This window comes from Sorex fumeus, unplaced genomic scaffold, assembly GCF_029834395.1.
Source record: "Sorex fumeus unplaced genomic scaffold, SorFum_2.1 ptg000048l, whole genome shotgun sequence".
In the NCBI taxonomy this organism is placed as follows: domain Eukaryota; kingdom Metazoa; phylum Chordata; class Mammalia; order Eulipotyphla; family Soricidae; genus Sorex; species Sorex fumeus.
Window position 1 is genome coordinate 14,765,995 of NW_026606105.1, and position 19,670 is coordinate 14,785,664.

At 49.5% G+C, this 19,670-nt stretch overlaps 1 protein-coding gene across 1 annotated transcript in view; it reads left to right on the forward strand.

Annotated features, from left to right (window-relative positions):
* PLXNA4 (plexin A4) overlaps positions 1-19,670 on the forward strand; it is a 437,042-nt gene that overhangs the window by 55,005 nt on the left and 362,367 nt on the right. Inside the window, exon 2 of the mRNA XM_056123992.1 lies at positions 6,887-8,143. Coding sequence (XP_055979967.1) covers positions 6,947-8,143 — 1,197 coding nt within the window. The 5' untranslated portion in view covers positions 6,887-6,946. The remainder of the gene's footprint in view (positions 1-6,886; positions 8,144-19,670) is intronic.

The window sequence follows — 19,670 nt, forward strand, 5'->3', positions numbered from 1 at the left end:
GTTTGGGAGTGGAGAAGTGGCAAGTGGAGGAACAACTGGGGTTCCCCTAGCCCCACTACCAGACCCAGCTCCACACTGCTGGCTGTTCTGAGTAGGGTGCGCTTGCGCACACACAGACACACACACTTTGGGGGGTGATTGCATCCCTCCTCTTTGGCCTCACCCAAGAGCACGATTACTGGGGCTGCACAGAAAATGGTGCCATGCCTGACTTGAAGTCAGAACTTGGCCGAACTCCCTGGATACTGAGAATGACTTTAGCAAGGGCCAGTGACAGGGGTCAGTGGGAGCCCCTCAACCTCTGCCGGGGATGGGGGCACGTTTGGATGTTTTATAGCCCTTGCGTTGGACTCAGAGCTCCCCAAGAAGGCCCACTCCATTCCCATTCACAGGGGGACGCATGCTGACTTTTTCTGTTAGTGACTGAACTGGAATGAACTGAACTAGATCTCAGTGAGAACAGAACACAGGGTTTTGTTCACAAGCGCAGCTCCCAGCCCTTTTCTCTGTGGCGCGGGGCCATGGGTCTCCAGATCTAGTAGGTGGTGAAGGTGCTCTCCCAGCTGGTGGGCCACGAGCTCTCATCACAAGTCATGCTCAAAAGCTACAGTTTCCAGGAGGCATTTGGAGTCATGCTTTCAATGGGAAGAGGGGTGGAGGTATTTGTATGTAGTTCGGAGCAGAATAAAACCAATGTTCGGAGTGTGGTGTCAGTTCCCCAAGCTTACTTGGTGCCTTAGCCATGCATGACGCCAGCCACCAGGCCAGGTCACGTGCCCTTCTGTCATGTGGTCATCATTCACTCATGGCTCACTCATTCTCCGTTTACTCGTCTGTCATTCACTCTTCATCATCTACCCATCCACCCACCCACTTGTGTGTTCTCAAACTATGGATTGGGTGCTGCGGTCAGACTTGGAGAATGCAGTGATGAAAAACACATTACTGTGGACCTCTGGGAGCTCCTCCTTTGAGAGAGGGGATAGGATAGCATCCATGGACAGGTGCCACCCAGTGTGTAAAGAGAGAGGGCGTGTGTGTGGGGGGGGGGTGGGGAGGTGGGACCCTGGTTACTGTCCTGACAGAGTATAGAGACATCACAGAACAGGCCAGCCTCAAGGACGGCTCCATCTGAAGCAGGCGCTTCTAAATGAGGGGGTCCAGGCTGCACCCCCCAGGCATTGTTAACCACCTGTGCAGATGGCTCAGAGCAGGAACAGGTGGAGAACATCCCAGGAGACCTGCCAGTGCATCCTGCAAAGCAAATGCTTTGCACACAGGGGAGCACTGTGTTTGGTTGGGAAAGTCAGCACACACCCATACGTGTACACACACATATACATACGTACACATATGTGTGCACACACACTTTCCCCCAACCTCCCCTGGGATGAAGCCTCACTATTTGTGACTCTTATTTCTCTCTGGGCAGCGGTACACAGAAATCTCCTTCTGTTTCACTCCTTTCGAAAGAGGATGCTAAGAGACCTTCAGCTCTTAAAAGCTGGATGTTTGTTTTCCCCCTGGCATAGGCCAGGATTCCTTCATTCATGGGTATCAGGAAACCCAGATGTCACTGGCTCGTGTGAAAGAGGATTCGGGACTCCTAGAGCTGGAAAGTGTCAGCACGGAACTTGACTTCTGGGGTCCAGATCATGGGGATATCTGGAGTAGTCCCCAAGGGCAGCCCCTTGTAGTCCACACCCCCAGCTATCAGATCTGATCTTCTCAGGACTTTAGCTTCACTCTCTAAAGGTCCTGGCTCCATCTTCACAGCCCTGTGCTTAAGTATGGTCCCCTCAGTTCTGCACCTTCCCATCACCCACCTGCCTCCCAGAGTCTCATCCAGCTGATCTCTGCAATGCCCGCCTCCTAGCTCTGTGCTGATTGGGTTGGGCCCAGGTCGGGAGAAATCCCGGACAGCTGGTGTTATTCCTTTAGAATCATCAGGGCTGAGAGAGGTGAAGAGAAGCCAAAACCATGGAAACTTCTAGTGTATTTCAGGTTGTTTTGACCATGACCGTATTAGAGTTCTCCAGGGAAACATAAACAAGATATACACATACCTTTAGAGATATAACTCTCTCCGTACATAAAATACAGCACACTCGGAAGAAGATGTAGGGTCCTCATGTATTTACTTTACATATTGGCTCGTTTCATTATAGGCGCTCCAAGGACAAAAGTTGCAGGACAGGCCTCTAGGCTTGAGATGCAGGAGAGAGCTCTTAGTGGGTTCAAGTCCAAGGCCATCTGCTGGCAGGAGTCCCTCTGGAGCAGAGCAAAGTCTTTTGTTCTATTCTGTTTTCAGCTGACTGGAAGGGCCATTCATTTACATTATAGGGAAGAGTATACTTTCCTTCAAGTCCTCTGGTTTAAATGTGAATCTCATCCCCAAACACCCTCACAGATACATGCAGGGCAAAATTTGACCATATAAATGGGTGATGTGCCCCAGCCAAGTAGACCTGTAAAATTACCCTTCATGATGATCAAGAATTAGAAAACATATTGACATCACACTCAAATGTGTAGCTGTGTGTACATGAGTATTACATATACACAACATGCATATGTAGGTGTACTATTGAAACTATGGATGTACATATGAATGCATTGAATCTGTCTTCTATACATACACATCTATGTTTATACATGTATGCATGTACATATTAAGAATCTGTATTTGTTACATGTGTATGTACACAGATATATGACATATTGAGTGCATACAAGTATATGTGGATATGTTGAGTGTATGCATGTGCATATATATGTGTGTATATATCCAAAGATCCATATGTCTCAACAAAAGTCTTCTTAACAAATTTATCATGGGACTGGAGCAACAATACAGTGGGTAGAGTGTTTGCCTTGTATGTGGCCGACCCGGGTTTGATCCCTGGCATCCCATATGGTTCCCCGAGCACTGCCAGCAGTAATTCCTGAGTGCAGAGCCAGGAGTAACCCCTGAGCCTCACTGGGCATGACCCAAAAAGGAAAAAAAAACAAACTTATCATTCTTTAATGTGACACACTCTTAATTTTTATTTTTCTCTTATTTCATTAAAAATAATAGTTGGCATCTAGGTGAGTGGTGTGCTGTAATTTATGGTCATTGAAACACCATCTTAGAATACATCTTCTTAATTTGCTACCCACTGACATTGCTCTTGAGGGTTGGACTCAGTTTGGAGGGCCAGGTAAGGTGCAGTGGGTAGCTGAGGAGTGCTAAGGCCTTTCTTTCTGACTGTGTGGGACTTCTTGCTGAGATCTCTACCTTTTCATGCCTCAGTTTCTTTGTCTGTAAAGCCACTACCCTAGTAAATACCTCTTCTCCTGAACCGCGTTGCTGTGAACAATGAAATCAGAAAACACTTAGTAAACTCGAGCGTAATTTTGTGAAGTAATTGCTGTTTTAAACTACTATGTAATAACTTTCTTCTCTACCACTCAGGAATCTGAGAGAATGGTGCGATTTCATGAAAATTAGTTTGAGCTCTTCAGCACTTGCCACGTAAAACAAAGACAGCCCCAATTTCTTCAATCACAATGATGATCAGTTTCTAAAAATGAGTCCCATCTCCCTGGAGATCACTCAGAATTAAAATCTGATTTCAAAGAAGGGAAAACTGCACTGTGTTTGGGTTTGATTCGGAGACTTTGACTTCCTGTCTTTATATCCCTTTCTCACTCTACCCAGTTCAGTGAGTCCTTTTGGGGGGGGGGGCAATCCTGCAGGGATGTTGATCATGTGTCTTGTTTTTAAGGGATAAGAGTGGAGGTGTGGCTCAAGTGCTATTAAAATGTCCTTGGCATGTGGGTGGCCCAAAATATAACCTACACATTACCAACAAGTACCTCACAGCTAAACACAACATGCCTGCACAGTCAAACAGGAATGAGCTGATTTGTACAGGACCCACACAAACTAGTTCCTGGGGAAGAAGTGTGGTAAGGCCACTAAACCCTAGGATGCCAGTACCTCTGCCATCCTCATTGTAAAACAGATGCTGAAGGCGACTGTAGTGAAAACAGCGACTCCAAGTCCTTTTGTAAAAGTGGGGCGACAGGATAAGAGCTTTCCAATAGTGGGGAATACCTATTCTGGCTGCCTGTTATAATCAGAGTGTGGCAGAGTGGGGGACCTCCAGTACTGTAACCAGCTAAATGATCAACTGAGAAATGGTGGATTTGGGTGGAGGTTTCCTAGGTTGAGATGATCCATCACCGGGGTTGGTGGAATGGAATGGAATGGAAGTGATGGGAAATTTAGGTTTGCCTAAACCATGACATCCTGAGGAGCGAGGTTTGGCAGCTCTAGCATAGGAAGGTGGCAGCTAGGTCACCTCTGTGTCCAGTGGTATCTTTGGTGGGGCAAACTGGGCCCTTGGTTTGGGTATAAGTCTAAGACCTCATACGTGGCCCTCGGTGCCCTCTTTCCCAGAGATAGTCACTTCACCAGTCTGGAAGGAGGGAAAGTGAGCTGCTTCACTGTGTGTCACGCGAATGTCAGATAAGCAATGGGAAATATGCCTTGGCACCTTTCTTCTTGGTCAGTTCCTAATTACAGGGACATCCTCTTCTTGTCTCTTGGACAACACTGCTGCATGGCTCTGAGACTTTGAGTGCTCACAGTATGCAGATTTGCTTCCCCCAGGGCTAGTTGACTTCCCTTATAGGGGCTCCAGGAAGTTCTCTGCAGAGGGTTGAAGATTATGCCCTAGTCTACACCTGTGGAATTTTGTTTGTTTGTTTGTTTGTTTATTGCTTTTTGGGTCACACCTGGCAATGCACAGGGGTTACTCCTGACTCTGTACTCAGGAATTACTCTTGGAGGTGCTTGGAGGGCCATATGGGATGCTGGGGATCGAACCCGGGTCAGCTGAATGCAAGGAAAATGCCGTGCCCACTGTACTATCGTTCCAGCCCACCTGTGGAATTTTGGGGTTGGAAGCCACTTCCGAGAATTGGGTAGCCAGCAGAGCATGTTGCTCCCAGAGAACATCCTCCTGTCTCCTCTCACAAGAAGGCCAGGGAGCTGGTGCCAAAGTTGCTCCTGATAAAGGCAGGTGACAGCTGTTGGTGGTGACAGAAGCACTGACACCTGAGTGTAGTCCACACCCCCACTATCCTCCCTGTGACTTACTATGTCACCTCCTGTGAGACAACAGATTTCTCTGGCTTTTCTAGTTGCTAAAATCAGGGACTGGGAATCACTGAATTGGATTAAATCCTTCAGATGGAAAACCATCCAGATTCTTTTCTGATAGTTCAATTTGTACAGGCAATTCCAGAGGATCTGTATGAACGCCTCATCACCCTAATTGAGATGGTACCATCTTGGACCATCTGGTTATCAAAGTCCTAATTCTTTTCATCTAATTTCAGCCATGATGCCAACCACTGCTATCATTTAATCAATGATCAGTTAGGCAGTCATCAATTACTTTGTCCTGGACCTCAGCTCAGCACCATGCACTTTCTGGTCATTAGCACTTCCTGCGTGGGTGCCTGTTGGCAGGCAGGCAGGCCCTTTTAGGTTATGCTCTCTGGCTCTCTGGTCTTCTGCTTTATTTCCCCCCGGCAGAGCTGGTGGGAAGGCATTAGTGGGTGCTATCCAGGGACTTCTGTGCTTGGGGTTCATATACGTTTTTGAAGGTCCTCTGAAAGCTCCATCACCTGCAGTTGCTTGCTTCTAGAAAGAAGAGTGATTTTTGCAGTGGTACAGACCTGGGTTCTGACTCCAGCTCTGCTCTGTATGAGCCACATACCCTCTCATACTGAACATTGCCTTAACCAGAAATGACTATAAAACCGTCCAGGCTGTGGTGAAAGGTGGCGATTTGACCATGTGGCCCAGGAGAGAGCATTTGCATGGAACCCATGTGTCATTCTTGATCTCTGGACCCAGACAATTCTACTCTTAGCATCTGTCCCTTATTTCTGCTGGTTAGAAAGTTCTGAAGCCTTGACAATAGACTAGGCTGGTGTCTGGTGCTGGGGATACACTCCAGGGAGCCAGGCAAACCCTGCCAGGAGACTGCAGGCCTCACTGCCCAGCTCAACTCTCTCGACATGAAAGCTGAACCAACAGGAACATGGAGACTTCCCTATGGGAAGTCCCCCTGGCACCCCCACCCCAGTTCCATGCATTTTCCTTCAGCTTCCCAAGCATGTCCTGACAAATCTTCTGGCTCTTTGCAATGGTTGATTTGACTTTCAGGAAGCACATTACCCAAATACAGCTCTTTGGGCACAAGGCTCAGACTCTTGCTCTGTGGACCCCTCTCCATTCTTGGTCTGAGGGTATTCTCCACGTGGTAGAGACCCTCTCCTCTAGGTCTCCTAACACCTTCTCCTGGCTGTCTGAGAAGCAGTCTTGCTCAGAGAGACTCCAGAACTTTGCAGTATCTGAATGGGTGGGTTGGGGAGTGTCAGCCCCCACATGGACCAAATTCTTTCTTTCTGGGGTCACAGCAGGGTTTGGAGAGTGGATGGGGGATCTGCAGGGTGGGTGGGGGAGAGCTGGCCCTGCCGGGGATGTGAGCTGGAATGAATCTCTAAACAAGGCTAGATGGGGCGTCTTTACTGTTCAGCCTTCTGGAGGTGATACTGATCTCATTGTCCGCATTGTCATCTTTGTTGCTGTTGTTGGCATGAGTCTGCCCATTCCTGCCATAGTGGCTATGTATGCAGTACCCTTCCACAGAGCTGCCCCCCAACTTGGACTCTCTCATAATGCGGGGGGGAACTGTTCATGCCACATCACCCCTGTGTGATTCAGAGTGGGTGCAGAGGCCTCCAGTGTGGGCTGTGGGTGTTAGACTGTGGTGTAAGGAAGTTTTAAGTGACAGCTGACATTGACCGCTTTTCTTCCCTGCAGGAAGCCCCGCTCCTGGGTCCTGGCTCTTTGAGAAGACGCCGTGCTAGGCACTGTGGACTCATGCCTGCCATAAAAGCCATGCTGTGGCCCTGGACTTGCCTGCTTGCCCACCTTCTGATATTGGGGCCGGGCTCCTCCACACTTCTCCCCCGGCAACCACCACCGGCACCATCCCCCAAACGGTCCTTTGTCACTTTCCGCGGGGAGCCCACGGAGGGCTTCAACCACCTGGTGGTGGATGAGAGGACAGGGCATCTGTATCTGGGCGCCGTCAATCGGATCTACAAGCTCTCCAGTGACCTGAAGGTCTTGGTGACCCACCAGACGGGGCCGGACGAGGACAACCCCAAGTGTTACCCGCCCCGCATCGTGCAGACGTGCCACGAGCCCCTGACCACCACCAACAATGTTAACAAGATGCTGCTGATTGACTATAAGGAGAACCGGCTCATCGCCTGTGGGAGCCTGTACCAGGGCATCTGCAAACTGCTGCGACTCGAGGACCTCTTCAAGCTGGGGGAGCCCTTCCACAAAAAGGAGCATTACCTGTCGGGGGTCAATGAGAGCGGCTCAGTCTTTGGTGTGATTGTCTCCTACAGCAACCTGGACGACAAGCTATTTATCGCCACGGCAGTGGACGGGAAGCCGGAATATTTCCCCACCATCTCCAGCCGGAAGTTGACCAAGAACTCGGAGGCAGATGGCATGTTTGCATATGTCTTCCATGACGAGTTTGTGGCCTCCATGATCAAGATCCCCTCGGATACCTTCACCGTCATCCCTGACTTTGACATCTACTATGTCTATGGTTTTAGCAGTGGCAACTTTGTCTACTTTCTGACCTTGCAACCCGAGATGGTTTCTCCCCCGGGCTCCACCACCAAGGAGCAGGTGTACACCTCCAAGCTGGTGCGGCTGTGCAAGGAGGACACGGCCTTCAACTCGTACGTGGAGGTACCCATCGGCTGCGAGCGCAATGGGGTGGAGTACCGCTTGCTGCAGGCCGCCTACCTGTCCAAAGCTGGGGCCGTGCTGGCGCGGACCCTCGGGGTGCGTGCTGAGGATGACCTCCTCTTCACCGTCTTCTCCAAAGGCCAGAAGCGCAAGATGAAATCGTTGGACGAGTCGGCCCTGTGCATCTTCATCTTAAAACAGATCAATGACCGCATCAAGGAGCGGCTGCAGTCCTGCTACCGGGGTGAGGGCACGCTCGACCTGGCCTGGCTCAAGGTCAAGGATGTGCACTGCAGCAGCGCGGTGAGTAGCGTTGGACTCAGCCTCCCCAGCTCGTGGGGGTGGAGAAGTGGTGGTGGGGTCAGTCTTTCTCATCTCGGCGTCTTGGGGTGGAGTGGGGACTCCTCCCTAGAGCAAGCCTTCCGTGTCCTTGACATGGGGCTGCCGCTGAAGTGGAGATTGCTCATTGGGTTTGTTGGTTTTGGGTTTCAGGCCACACCTGATATTGCTCAGGACTTTCTCCTGATTCTGCACTTAGCGATCACTCCAAGTGGGACTCTGGGGATCGATCCTGGGTTGGCCTCCTGCAAGGCACGCACTCTGGCCTCTGTACTTTCTCTCCAGCCTAGACATTGCTCTCTGCGGTGGCTCTCTCTCTTTTCTTTTCTTTTTTCTTTTCTTTTTTCTCTAATGGAAAATTGGCTCACATTTATAATGTGCAGCGTGTAAATTTTTTTTTTTATTGAGTCACCGTGAGATACAGTTACAAAGCTATCATGTTTGAGTTTCAATCATACAATGATCCTCCACCCATCCTCCACCAGTGCACATTCTTCACCACCAGTGTCGATTTTCTTTCTGAATCACAGGTGTTGGAGGGAGCAGGAGGAGCAGGTGGGAATAGGTGGGAACAGGCAGAGTGCTGAGGTAGCAGAGGCCCCTAGCCCCATTCAAGGTTAGAGCTGTGATTTTTAAGCCACTGTTCTGTGGATGTTTCCGTTTGCATAAATTTCCATACAAGAGGACTTGCCCCCTAAAATATAAATGGTATACCTTGATTATGTAGGAGTGCTGTTAGAAATGTTAGTAAATATTCAGTAGGTTAATATTAGTAAATATCAATATTTGATGGGAGGTGGATTTGAGCTATACCCAGTGCTGTTCTGGATTTACTCCTGGTTCAGTGCTCAGAGATGACTTCTGGTGGTGCTGGGGATCATATGTGGTGCTGGGGATCCACGCAGAGTCAGATGCACACTAAGCAAGTGCCTGTACTCTCACCCCTGTACTCTCTCTCTCTGATCTTGAGTAATGTTCTTGTTTGTTTGTTTTTGTTTTGGCAATGCTCAGAGATTGCTCCTGGTTCTGTGCTCAGGACTCATTCTGGGTGGTATTCAGGGAACCATATGTGATGCCAGGGATTGAACTTAGGTTGGCCGCATGAAAGGCAAACTTCATACCCACTGGACTATTACTCCATCTGCAAATATTATTTTTAAAATTATTTATTTGGGGAAGTTCTCTCAAGCAATACTCAGGGGGCATGGGAGAGGCTCTCAGCAATATTGGACCAACTGGATCAGGTAGTTCTGTGAAAGTTCAAGGATCTGATGCTGCAATGCCCCCACAATGCCACAATGCCAGGGAACGCCACAGCCATGCCTAACATTGCTTAAGGGCCACTATGGTCACATTAGGGGCCTTGATGGCCACAATTGGCAATGGCTGGTGGAAGGGCATGCAGTACTGGGGATCAAGTCAGCACCTATTCATATATTGTCTTCCTGGCCCGATATATTTGCCTTCCTAACATAAAGAATGGTTTCTACATCTGTTTAGAGGTCTGTGGAATATATTTCCATGTTTTGCAGATACACGGATATGAAAAAGCTGAAATCCCTGGGCCAAATAATCCTGTATGCATTGCGAAACATGCACCTTTCTTTTTTAAGTGAAAGATTATTATTATTTTTTTAAAAATGGAAGGATGCTCTAGAATAATAGCCAGAGAGTAATAAGGAAATAACAAGACATTAGGAAGCATATCAAATATGCTTGTCCTCTATTCACCTCTTTTGTCCATAGAGGAACAGAGCCTAGGAACCGTTCCGGGGAGGGAAGGTGGGAATGGTGTTCCTGAGCTTGTACCACTGGGAAGAATCTGTTGCTGGACGGTGGAGTTGGTGCTTCTCTACCGGCACTCACGGAACTGTAGGGGAGGTATGCTTTTAGGTCTCTGTGTCTATAAGAGATGGAGAAAGGCAGAGCAGAAGAGAAAGGGCTGGAGTCCATGAAACGCAGGGAGAATGCAGTCCTGGCTCAGAAATTGTTGTGTATGAAGAGCTTCTAGTACAGGGACCCAGTGGAGAGGCAAGAGTCAAAAGCAGTCCAGGGCCCGGGTGCATATAAGAGCTCTGGAGGTTGTGGGAGGATAGATGTAGGGACCATTCTGGGACCTCATAGCTCAGCACGGGGCATGGCCAAGCCACCAAGAGAGGTGGTCCTCTTTCTGGAGCTTGCCTGCTGTTGTTCCGGTGTCTGATTGTCCCTTTTAGGGAATGCTTCTTTAGACTCCAGGGAGGGCTCATTTTGTTGGCAGTTTCTATGTGCTTTATTGCTTTCTTCGGCCTTTCACTCTTTTCCTTTAGAGGTCTGCAGAATCTATCTCCAGGGGCTAAAAGCATGCCTTTCTTACAGTTTTTTTTTTTTCCTTGTCTGGTAAAACATTCCGAGCAGCATTTGAGCACCCTTCTCTGGCCATTAGCCTGGGGGTGGGGAGGAGAGAGGCAAATTCCGGTAGAAGTGCATATTAGCATGGAGGTGAGTCTTGATTCCTTAGAATGCCATGCCAGTGAAATGTGTTCGGATCTGCTTTATTTGATTGGTGCTCAAGGGCCACATCTGGTGGTGCTCTGGAGACTGTATGCAGTGCCAGGAATTTTAACACTTTCACGGCCATGACTACATACAAGGCAAGTGCCTTAACCTCTATACTATCTCTCTGGACTCCCAATTTACGTCATTTTGGGGAATGATTGGGGCCACACCTGGTGGTGCTTGAAGCTTAATTTTGACTATGTACTCAGGCATCATTCCTGGTGGTGCTCAGGGGACCATATACGGTGTTAGGGATCAAACTGGAGTCTGCTGCATGCAAAGCAAGCACTTTAAACCCTGTTCCTGTCTCTCTGACCCTGATTTTAGTTTTTAAATCTATCTCTTTTTTGTTTATTTCTTGGCCACACCCAGAGGTACTGAGAGGTCATTTGGGTACCATGCAGTGCCAGGGATTGAACTGAAGCTTCCTGCATGCCAGGCAAGCTCTCCAGTCATAGTGCTATCTCCCTGACCCTGAGTAGTTTTGAAAGGAGATAGGCATTCCTCCATAAGGAAGGACTGCTTGCCAGGTGGACCCTGGAGGTCACCGATAGCCCCCTAACTCAGCATTATGAGGTTACCTCCTTCCCAGGGCACTGAAACTTGTGGTGGGTATGGGGGAGAAGGAGGCAGAAAGAGGCACACAGCAGCATGCCTGAGTTCCCCACCCTGTGGCTCCTGCAAAGAGTTTGTTGCTTGACGGTGGAGTTGGTGCTTCTCTACCGTCTCTCAGGAACTGTAGGGGAGGTATGCTTTTAGGTCTGTGTGTCTGTAGGAGATGGAGGAGGCAGAGCAGAAGAGAGAGGGCTAGAGTCCACGAAACAGGTAGAATGGAGCCCTGACTTAGAAATCATGTGCATGACATGTTCCTCGATGTCGGGAGACCTCCAGGGAACAAAGGAAGGGGCAGAAGGACAGGGCAGTGGAAGTGAACAGCGCAGACAGGGGAGGGGATTATTTTGTCCCTGCTAAGGCCTTGCAGGAGGCAACTTGGAGGGGCCTTTGTCCTGGGGCAGACAATAGGTATATGAATGAGAGGGCTGTGTGTTGAACCCGGGTGGAGAAGGTGAGCTGTGTGTCTGGGTCACTGTCACTGTCCTCCCGTTGTTCATCAATTTGCTCGAGTGGGCCCAGTAATGTCTCCATTGTGACACTTCTTACTGTGTTTGGCATATCGAATACATCACATGTAGCTTGCCAGGCCTTGTTGTGTGGGTGAGATACTCTCGGTAGCTTGCCAGGCTCTCAGAGGGGTGGAGGAATCGAACTCGGGTCAGCCATGTTGGCCGTTTGCAAGGCAAACGCCCTACCCACTGTGCTATATGGCACATAAAGATTAACGTCCTGTGGAGATGCTTGTCCACACAAGAAAGTTCCTCTGAGAACTTTGGGCTGGTCCATGCCTATCTCCCAAGTTCCCAAAGTGAATGACTTCTTGCCTTAGGTCCCCGACTGTAATGATTGCAGCTGGACCCTGTAACCCTTGTCTGTTATCTCCATACTCACATGTGCACCCCTCCACCTCCTTATATACACATGCACATGTGTCCTACACCTTTCGAGCATACACCTGTAATGTGTAACACTCATTGTTTTGCAGTCACTCAGTGTTGTTGGCTGCTGGCTTTTCCATCTGCGTGGAAACCTCTCTCCAACCCTGTCCTTCTGGGAGACACTTTCAGGAGCCCAACTCAGCTGCGAGGATCTACCTGACCAAACAGGGGGAAGGTGTCTGTCCTGCCCTTCCACCAGGCCAAGGCCACTCTAGAAAGCCAAGTCAGTCCTAGAAGGCAGCAGGGCCGTGGGTCCTAACTCTGCATGGCAGCCTGGGAGAGACCAGAGGGAAAACAGCTTTGCAAGACGGGCCAATGCCAGGCCGGGGAGGAATGGAGCCAGATAACAGGCTTTTGAGTTTTCTTTGGGCTTTAATTAGCCCTTTCAAGTTCGAGGCAAGTTCAGGACTGAGAGCAGAAAGAAGGAGGCCAGAAACTCCACACAGGGCCAGGGCTGTCTCCCCAAACAGTCTCAAAAGGCCAGGCTCGCTTATAATGCACAGTATCAGTTTCCTTTGATTGGGCCCGGACTCGAGTTACTCTCCTTCTGCGCTTGCTCGCCTGCAATTCATTTGGCCTCTGCTCAGACCACACATATTTCACACGCCAGGTCCCGCTCTGGGCAGCCCCAAGAGCTTTGCTGACCCATCTTTAGCTGCACCCAAGTCATGGCTGTTGAAATCCATTTTTTTTTTAAATGTCCTCTTGCTGCTTCCAGACGAGCATGGACAAAAGGAGTTCTGGAGCTTTCTCTGCCCCCGCTTCCCTGTTCAAGTCTGAATCCAAGATTCCCTTGAGGCTGGGAAATGAAACCAGAGGTCCCAAGGCCTCTGTCCTGGGGCATTTTGACTCTTGGGGGGGAAGTGTCTTGTGAGTTTTAGCATAGTTACAAGTTTAACAAGGGGTATGGCTAATGACTTATTTTGAACATTATCATCAAGTATCATCAGCATATTGTATTTTCTGTTGTACCACCTTGCTCTTTTTATTTGTTTGGGGCAGTGCGTTAGGGTCATAATTGGCAGTATTTAGGACTCATTCCTGGCTCTGTGCTCAGGGATTACTTCTGGAGGTGCTTGGAGATCATATACAGTGTGCTGTGAACATATTGGTGTATGATATTATATGGCCAATACAATGTAAACATCTTATCTCTACAGCCACACAATTTGATATTTGTATTTACTGGACACAGTTACTATAATAAGTCCAGTTAATATCCGTAAGTGTGTGGATAGAATGGCTAGGATTTTTTCTCTCATGATGAGAACTTCTAAGAGTTACTGTCTTAGCAAATTTACAGATATATAACACAGTGTTATTCATTGTAGTCACCCTGCTGTGCACTGCATTGTATATTTCTTTTATATCTGGACTTATTTTATATCAGGATGCTTTTGCCTTGGGTTAGGATTTGGGGATCACACCTGGCAGTGCTTGGGGGCTACTCGTGGCTCTCTGCTTTAGGGGTTGCTCCTGCCAGTGCTTAGGGGACCATGATGGCTGTGTGCAAAGCAAAGCAGGTACTCAGCCTGCCAGCCCCTGTATCTTTAGGTCAGTGTTTTTTTCGTTTTAGGATTCTTATCCCAGTCCCCTCAGTGAGAGTGCTCCTCCCCATCATCCTCAGGCCCTTTTCATTTCTTGGATCTTCCCATTTCCTGGTTCTCTTATTTCTTTTAGCTTTTTCCACTAGTGCTCAGGGCTCACTCCCAGCTCTGTGCTCTAGGATCCCTCCTGCTGTGACTCAGGAGACCATATGGGATGCCGGGGTTGGAGTCCAGGTTAGGTGCATGTAAAGCAAGTGTCCTTCCTGTTGTCCCATCTCTCTGGTCCTTTCTCCCATTTCCTGGGAGCCACATTGCCCCTGAGAACTGTTGCCTTCAGATTTAAGAACAAGTCCCAGTTTAGCCTCTGGGCCCTAAACCCTCTTCACTGGTCTCCAGCTGCCCTTGGGCTGAGTAGAGGGAAGAGTGGAGTGGGCAGGCAAACAACCCCAGCTTTCTGGGGCCTTCTAGGCCACTGCTGGCCACAGTCTGGTGAGCAGGTGAGGAGAATTCGCAGACAGGGATGAGGCCTGGTAGTCCCAAGAGCTCCTTGATGGGTTCAAACTAGGAATCTGGGACAGGTGGAGGCTGAGCTCCCATCAGATGGACAGAAGAGCATCGTGTCTTTCCCCCAGTCCTGGTTTCACCCAGCTGAAGTGGACAGACAGACAAAAGCGGAGTGCAAGAGCACGTGAACTGATATCTGAAAAGTGCTCTCAGGAGCTCAGGAGAGTGTGGGGGAGCTTCCCGAAATCCCAATATGTTTGGGGATTGAGGCCCCCCTGAAACCAGGTGGGTTTAATGTAGGGGCTTGAATGCCTCTGTTCTGCTGAGCCCCTGAAAGATGGTCTCTCTCCCTGGTCTGCAGACATCCCCAGTCCCCTGTCTGCAGTGTGTGACGGCTGGCACGAGGAGCCACCAGGCTACATACAACCACTGGTAGCTCCAGATCCCAAAGCAGGCCAAAGGGACAGCCCGAGGCCCCTTGCTGGGTACAGTGTCACCTGCAGCGGGCTGGAGAGAACCAAAGCCAGGCCCAGCTGTCTCGATTCCCCTGTCCCTTTCTTTTCTCTTCTCGGGGGATACTCACAAAAACACCAGACAGAGGTCCTGAATGGATGAGTGGAGGAAACGTTCATCAAGCCCTTGCCTAAGTGTCCCCTCCCCCCACACCCTGTGGCCAGTGAGCACACAAGGAAATGCCCTCTGCCTCCAGGAGCCCAGGAGAGAGCTGTACCCCAATAGTGGTCCCCAGACCCCCAGACCCTTCATTCCCACCCTGCTCAGGTCTTTCCCGAGTTTGCAGATGCCGAGGGAGGAGGGAGGCAGTTTGGGTGCATGGGGGTGAATCCTGGCTGCTAAATCTTCCCAGTAGGACTTGAACCCTGAGCGACCTGCCAGCTTGCTTGTGGGTCTCAGGAGCCCCCACCATGGGAAGCAGCCCCCGCATGGGGTCTCTGAGAAGCCTGGTTGTGAAGTTGTAGGAGACTGTTCTGGGTCTGCAGGTGTCCCCTCCCCCTTTCTTCTCCCTCCTGTGCAGCAGCTGATCACAGCTGGGCTCTGTGCAGGGTACGGGGAGCAGGGAAGCCGTGGAATTCTTCCTGGTGGGGTCACCTGTGCACAGGGGGTGGTCCAAACTGTGCTGGAAAGCTCTTAGCCCAGTGGGTCTCCACCCGTGTTGTCTTGGGTGCGCTGGTGGGATCTGGGGTTCGCAGGACCTGGGCACTCCTGCCCCCAAGGCTGCGCTCCTGCCCCCTTTTCCAGCAGTCCCCGGTGCAGGGCCGGGTGGGCACCAGGGTTTGATCTGACTTGCCCGCAAACCTGCCCAGTTTCGCATGAATGCGGAGTGTGTGTTTGTGGGTAAGTGGACCCCACTTCTGACAGTCTGTGCCCGCTCCCCTCCTGCTCTGCTGCGAGGGGGAGTCGGGGAGACCCTCCTACCCCCCTTGCGGTCTCTGTGGCTCTGATGCTCACTCCCACTGTTCTGCAGCCCGGGGGGAGCCGGCTCGGCCCATCTCTCGGCGGGCCTCCCTTCCCAGCCGGCACGGCCAGGTCAGCCAGGTTCATCTGGCGCCGGGGAGCCTGCAACTCCCCCGGAGTGAGGCCCCCATTGGCCCGGCAGCCGCCCAGCACCGCGGCTTCTGCCAGGCTGCTCGGCTGTTTTCCTTTCCTTGTCAGCAGGAAGTGCGCGCGCTCGCGCCCGAGACGGGGCGTTTCCTGTTGTTCAGGGTGCAGACCGGGAAGGCCTCGCCTGCTGCACCCCTTCTCCTCTCAGGACACTTCACACACACACACACACACACACACACACACACACATTCGCACACATACACACTCATATGCATGTCTACCCACACTCTTATACACACACTCATATGTTCACACTCACACACTTACACTCATGTACATTTACACACACTCACACACATGCACCCACCCTCTCTCATACACACACTCACATGTTCACACACTCATATACATCTACACACTCACATGCACATGCACCCACACCCTCTCATACATACACTCACGTGTTCACACTCTTACACTCATATACATCTACACACTCACATGCACATGCACCCACACTTTCTCATACACACATGTTCACACACACTTACATATATATACATCTACACACTTGCACACTCACAGACACACACATACACCCACACACTCACTCTCATACACGCTCGTATGTTCACAGCACACTCTTACACACACACATACACCCACATAGACACACTTACATACTTGCAAACTCACACAAATATACTCATACCCACGAGCACAAATACTCCCACACAAAACTCATACATACCCCACACACATTCTTGCACATACTCACAGACTCACACATAAACTCACACCCATATACACACAATATAATTACACACACATACTCACACCCACACATTCTCCCCACACACAACACTCATACCCACATACCGCATATCTACATTCATACACTCCTCACACCCGCATCTACTCACACACAAACCCCCCACATTCACACATACATACATACAAACACTCACACATACTTACACCCAGATACACCCAGTAACACTTTTAGCACCACACAATTTTGTTCTATCACAGTCATGCATCCATGCTGTTCTCTGGGTGTCACCTGTGAGTACAGTTCCATGGTGCTGATTGACTCACTTTGTACAAATACCCTTCTAGATTCATCCATGTTGTTGCAAGGGACAAGAATCTCTTCTTTTCCATTCATAGCAGAGTCCTAGTCCATCACACCATAGACCATATCTTTACCTAAGTCTCTCAATAGGCACTGAGGTTGTTCCAACTCTTGATTGTTATAAATCAGGGTAAATGGGGTGAATAACTACAATAACCTAAGGAATAAATCTTTATTGAATTGAGCCTTTACCCCCATGCCTGTCCATGATTTCTGAACCAGATATTCCAGTGGAAAGCCAAGCCACCACATCTTTCTTCGTGACCCACAGGTCTATAATGAAAGCCATTTTGAGCCAAGTATGCATGGTTCTTTGTGGGGCAGGATGGTGGTGAAGCATGGGGTGCTGTGCTGAGCCTGGTGAGAGAAAAAAAGGGTCTGAGGTTGAACTCTTCCTCAGGACATCTCCCTGAAGAACACTTGGGGACCCCTTAGGTCAGTTGGGAGAGAGAGGGCACTAAGAAACCACAGATACGGAATTTCTCTTTTGATTTGGGGGTCATGCCCCAGGGGGCATGGGGAGCTACTCCCGGCAGAGTTTGGGGAACCAGGTGGTCCTCCATGATTGAATCCGGGGGCTTTACATGCAAAGTCTGCTCTGGAAGATCCAGATGTGGGACTTAGTGAGGCTGCCTCAGAAGTCTGAGCTGTCTGTGGGGAGAAGCCCAGCAAGGGGATGTACACCCTATAAATGTAATCCAGGTGTTCTCCCCTATCCTCCCCTAATGTCCACTCCCCACTCTGTCTCTCCCAAGCTGTGGTGTCCACTCATCCCATCCCTCTTTCCCTGCCATGGTCTCTCTCCGTCTCCTCATCTCACTTGCACTCAGCCTCTGGGCACTGTCCCCTCTGAAGCTCCCTCTCTTTGGGCTGAATCTCCTGCCTGCCCTCCTCCCACTATCCCCTGGGAACTCAGTGAGATTTCTCAGATGTGTGCACATGTGTACACATTCACACATGCCCCCGCAAGGCCTGCCAGCACCTTCACCAGGCTGCCCCTCAACCCAGATCTGCATCTCTGTGTCCATGTCCCCATTTCTGTCTCCTCACAGGGTAACTCTTTGGCCTGGACCCTGTCCTGAGATCGGGAACTTTGTGGGTTGGACAGACCCAGCTTGTGAGAGAGACATCAGGGGGGCTCCCCAGCAGTTTCCTTTGGCTTTAGTTTTTGTCTGTTTGCTCGGCACTTATAATTTTTTCTTTGATATATCAGGGTTTTCCACACTCATGCAGTTTCAGGGGCTTTGCTTCCCACCTCTCTATGTGTGAATTCTATCTTCACCCACCACCAGAATTTGGGTATCATCTTTCACCCAAAAGACCCTTCTCCCAGCCTGTTGCCCTCTCCTTTTCCCCCATTAACTACCATGCTTTATCCCTGAATCAGGAATTAGTTCCACTGTTTCTTGCCAGCTTGTTTGCTTTCATAATTCACATCCCACTGATGAGCAAGAACATTGGTGACTGTCTTTCACCCCCTATTCACTGAGCAGCAGCATCTCAAGGTCCAACCGCTTTGTCTTGCAGAGGGCACAGTTTCAACATTTTTTCATGGCAGACTAATTCCAGTGAGTGTCTAGACCACAGTTCCTGTATCCTGTCAATGGCAATTAGATTGATTCTAGGTTTTAGCTAATGTTTCTATGAACATTAAAAAATACTGTTTTCACATTCATTCAAAGGAACATATGTATACACCATTATTTATGGCGGCACTCAGTACAATAGCTAAGATTTGGAAGATCACAAAGACAGCTAAGTGGATAACAAAGATGTGGTATATATACACAATGGAATACTACACAGCTGTTAGGAATGATGAAATCATGCAATTCACGGCAGCATGGATGGAACTAGAAGACATTGCGTTAAATAGAGTAAGGAAGCAGAAGGATAAACACAGGATGGTACCACTTACATGTGGTATATAGAATGAATGGATGAGGGAATGCAATATCTTAAACAGGGGATGCCCTGATCAACCTTGGCCCCCAAGTATAGGGAGGAGAAGGAAAGAAAGAATAGAAGGGAGAGGGAGAAGAGACAGATGAGAAGCAGTGGGGCCAGGTCAGGTAAATCAGGTGGTGTTAAGGAACAAGAGTCAAATGCCTAAATCACAGAGTCACTGTCACTGTCACTATCCTCCTGTTGTTCATCGATTTGCTCGAGCGGGCCCAGTATGTCTCCATTGGAGACTTTGTTGTTACTGTGTTTAGCATATCGAATACATCACGGGTAGCTTGCCAGGCTCTGCTGTGCGGGCGAGATACTCTTGGTAGCTTGCCGGGCTCTCCAAGAGGGGCGGAGGAATCGAACTCGGGTCGGCCATGTTGGCTGCATGCAAGGCAAACCCCTACCACTGTGCTATCACTCCAACCACAGAGTCAACAACACTAAAATCAAGAGGCCCAAACTTTAACAACCAAACTTGGAAAGGTGCCTGTCAGTAGAGTAGGCTGGAGGGGGGGTATTGTTAGAAGGAACTTGACACTGGCAGTCGACCAGTGCTGTAATATTGCAGGTTGAAAACTCCATTATAAATAACTTTGTAAATCACAGTGCTTTAATTAGAAAAAAACAGGGGAAAAAAGGAAAAATATATTGTTTTCACACCAATGTTTTCATATCCTTCAGATTAATGTTTAGGATTA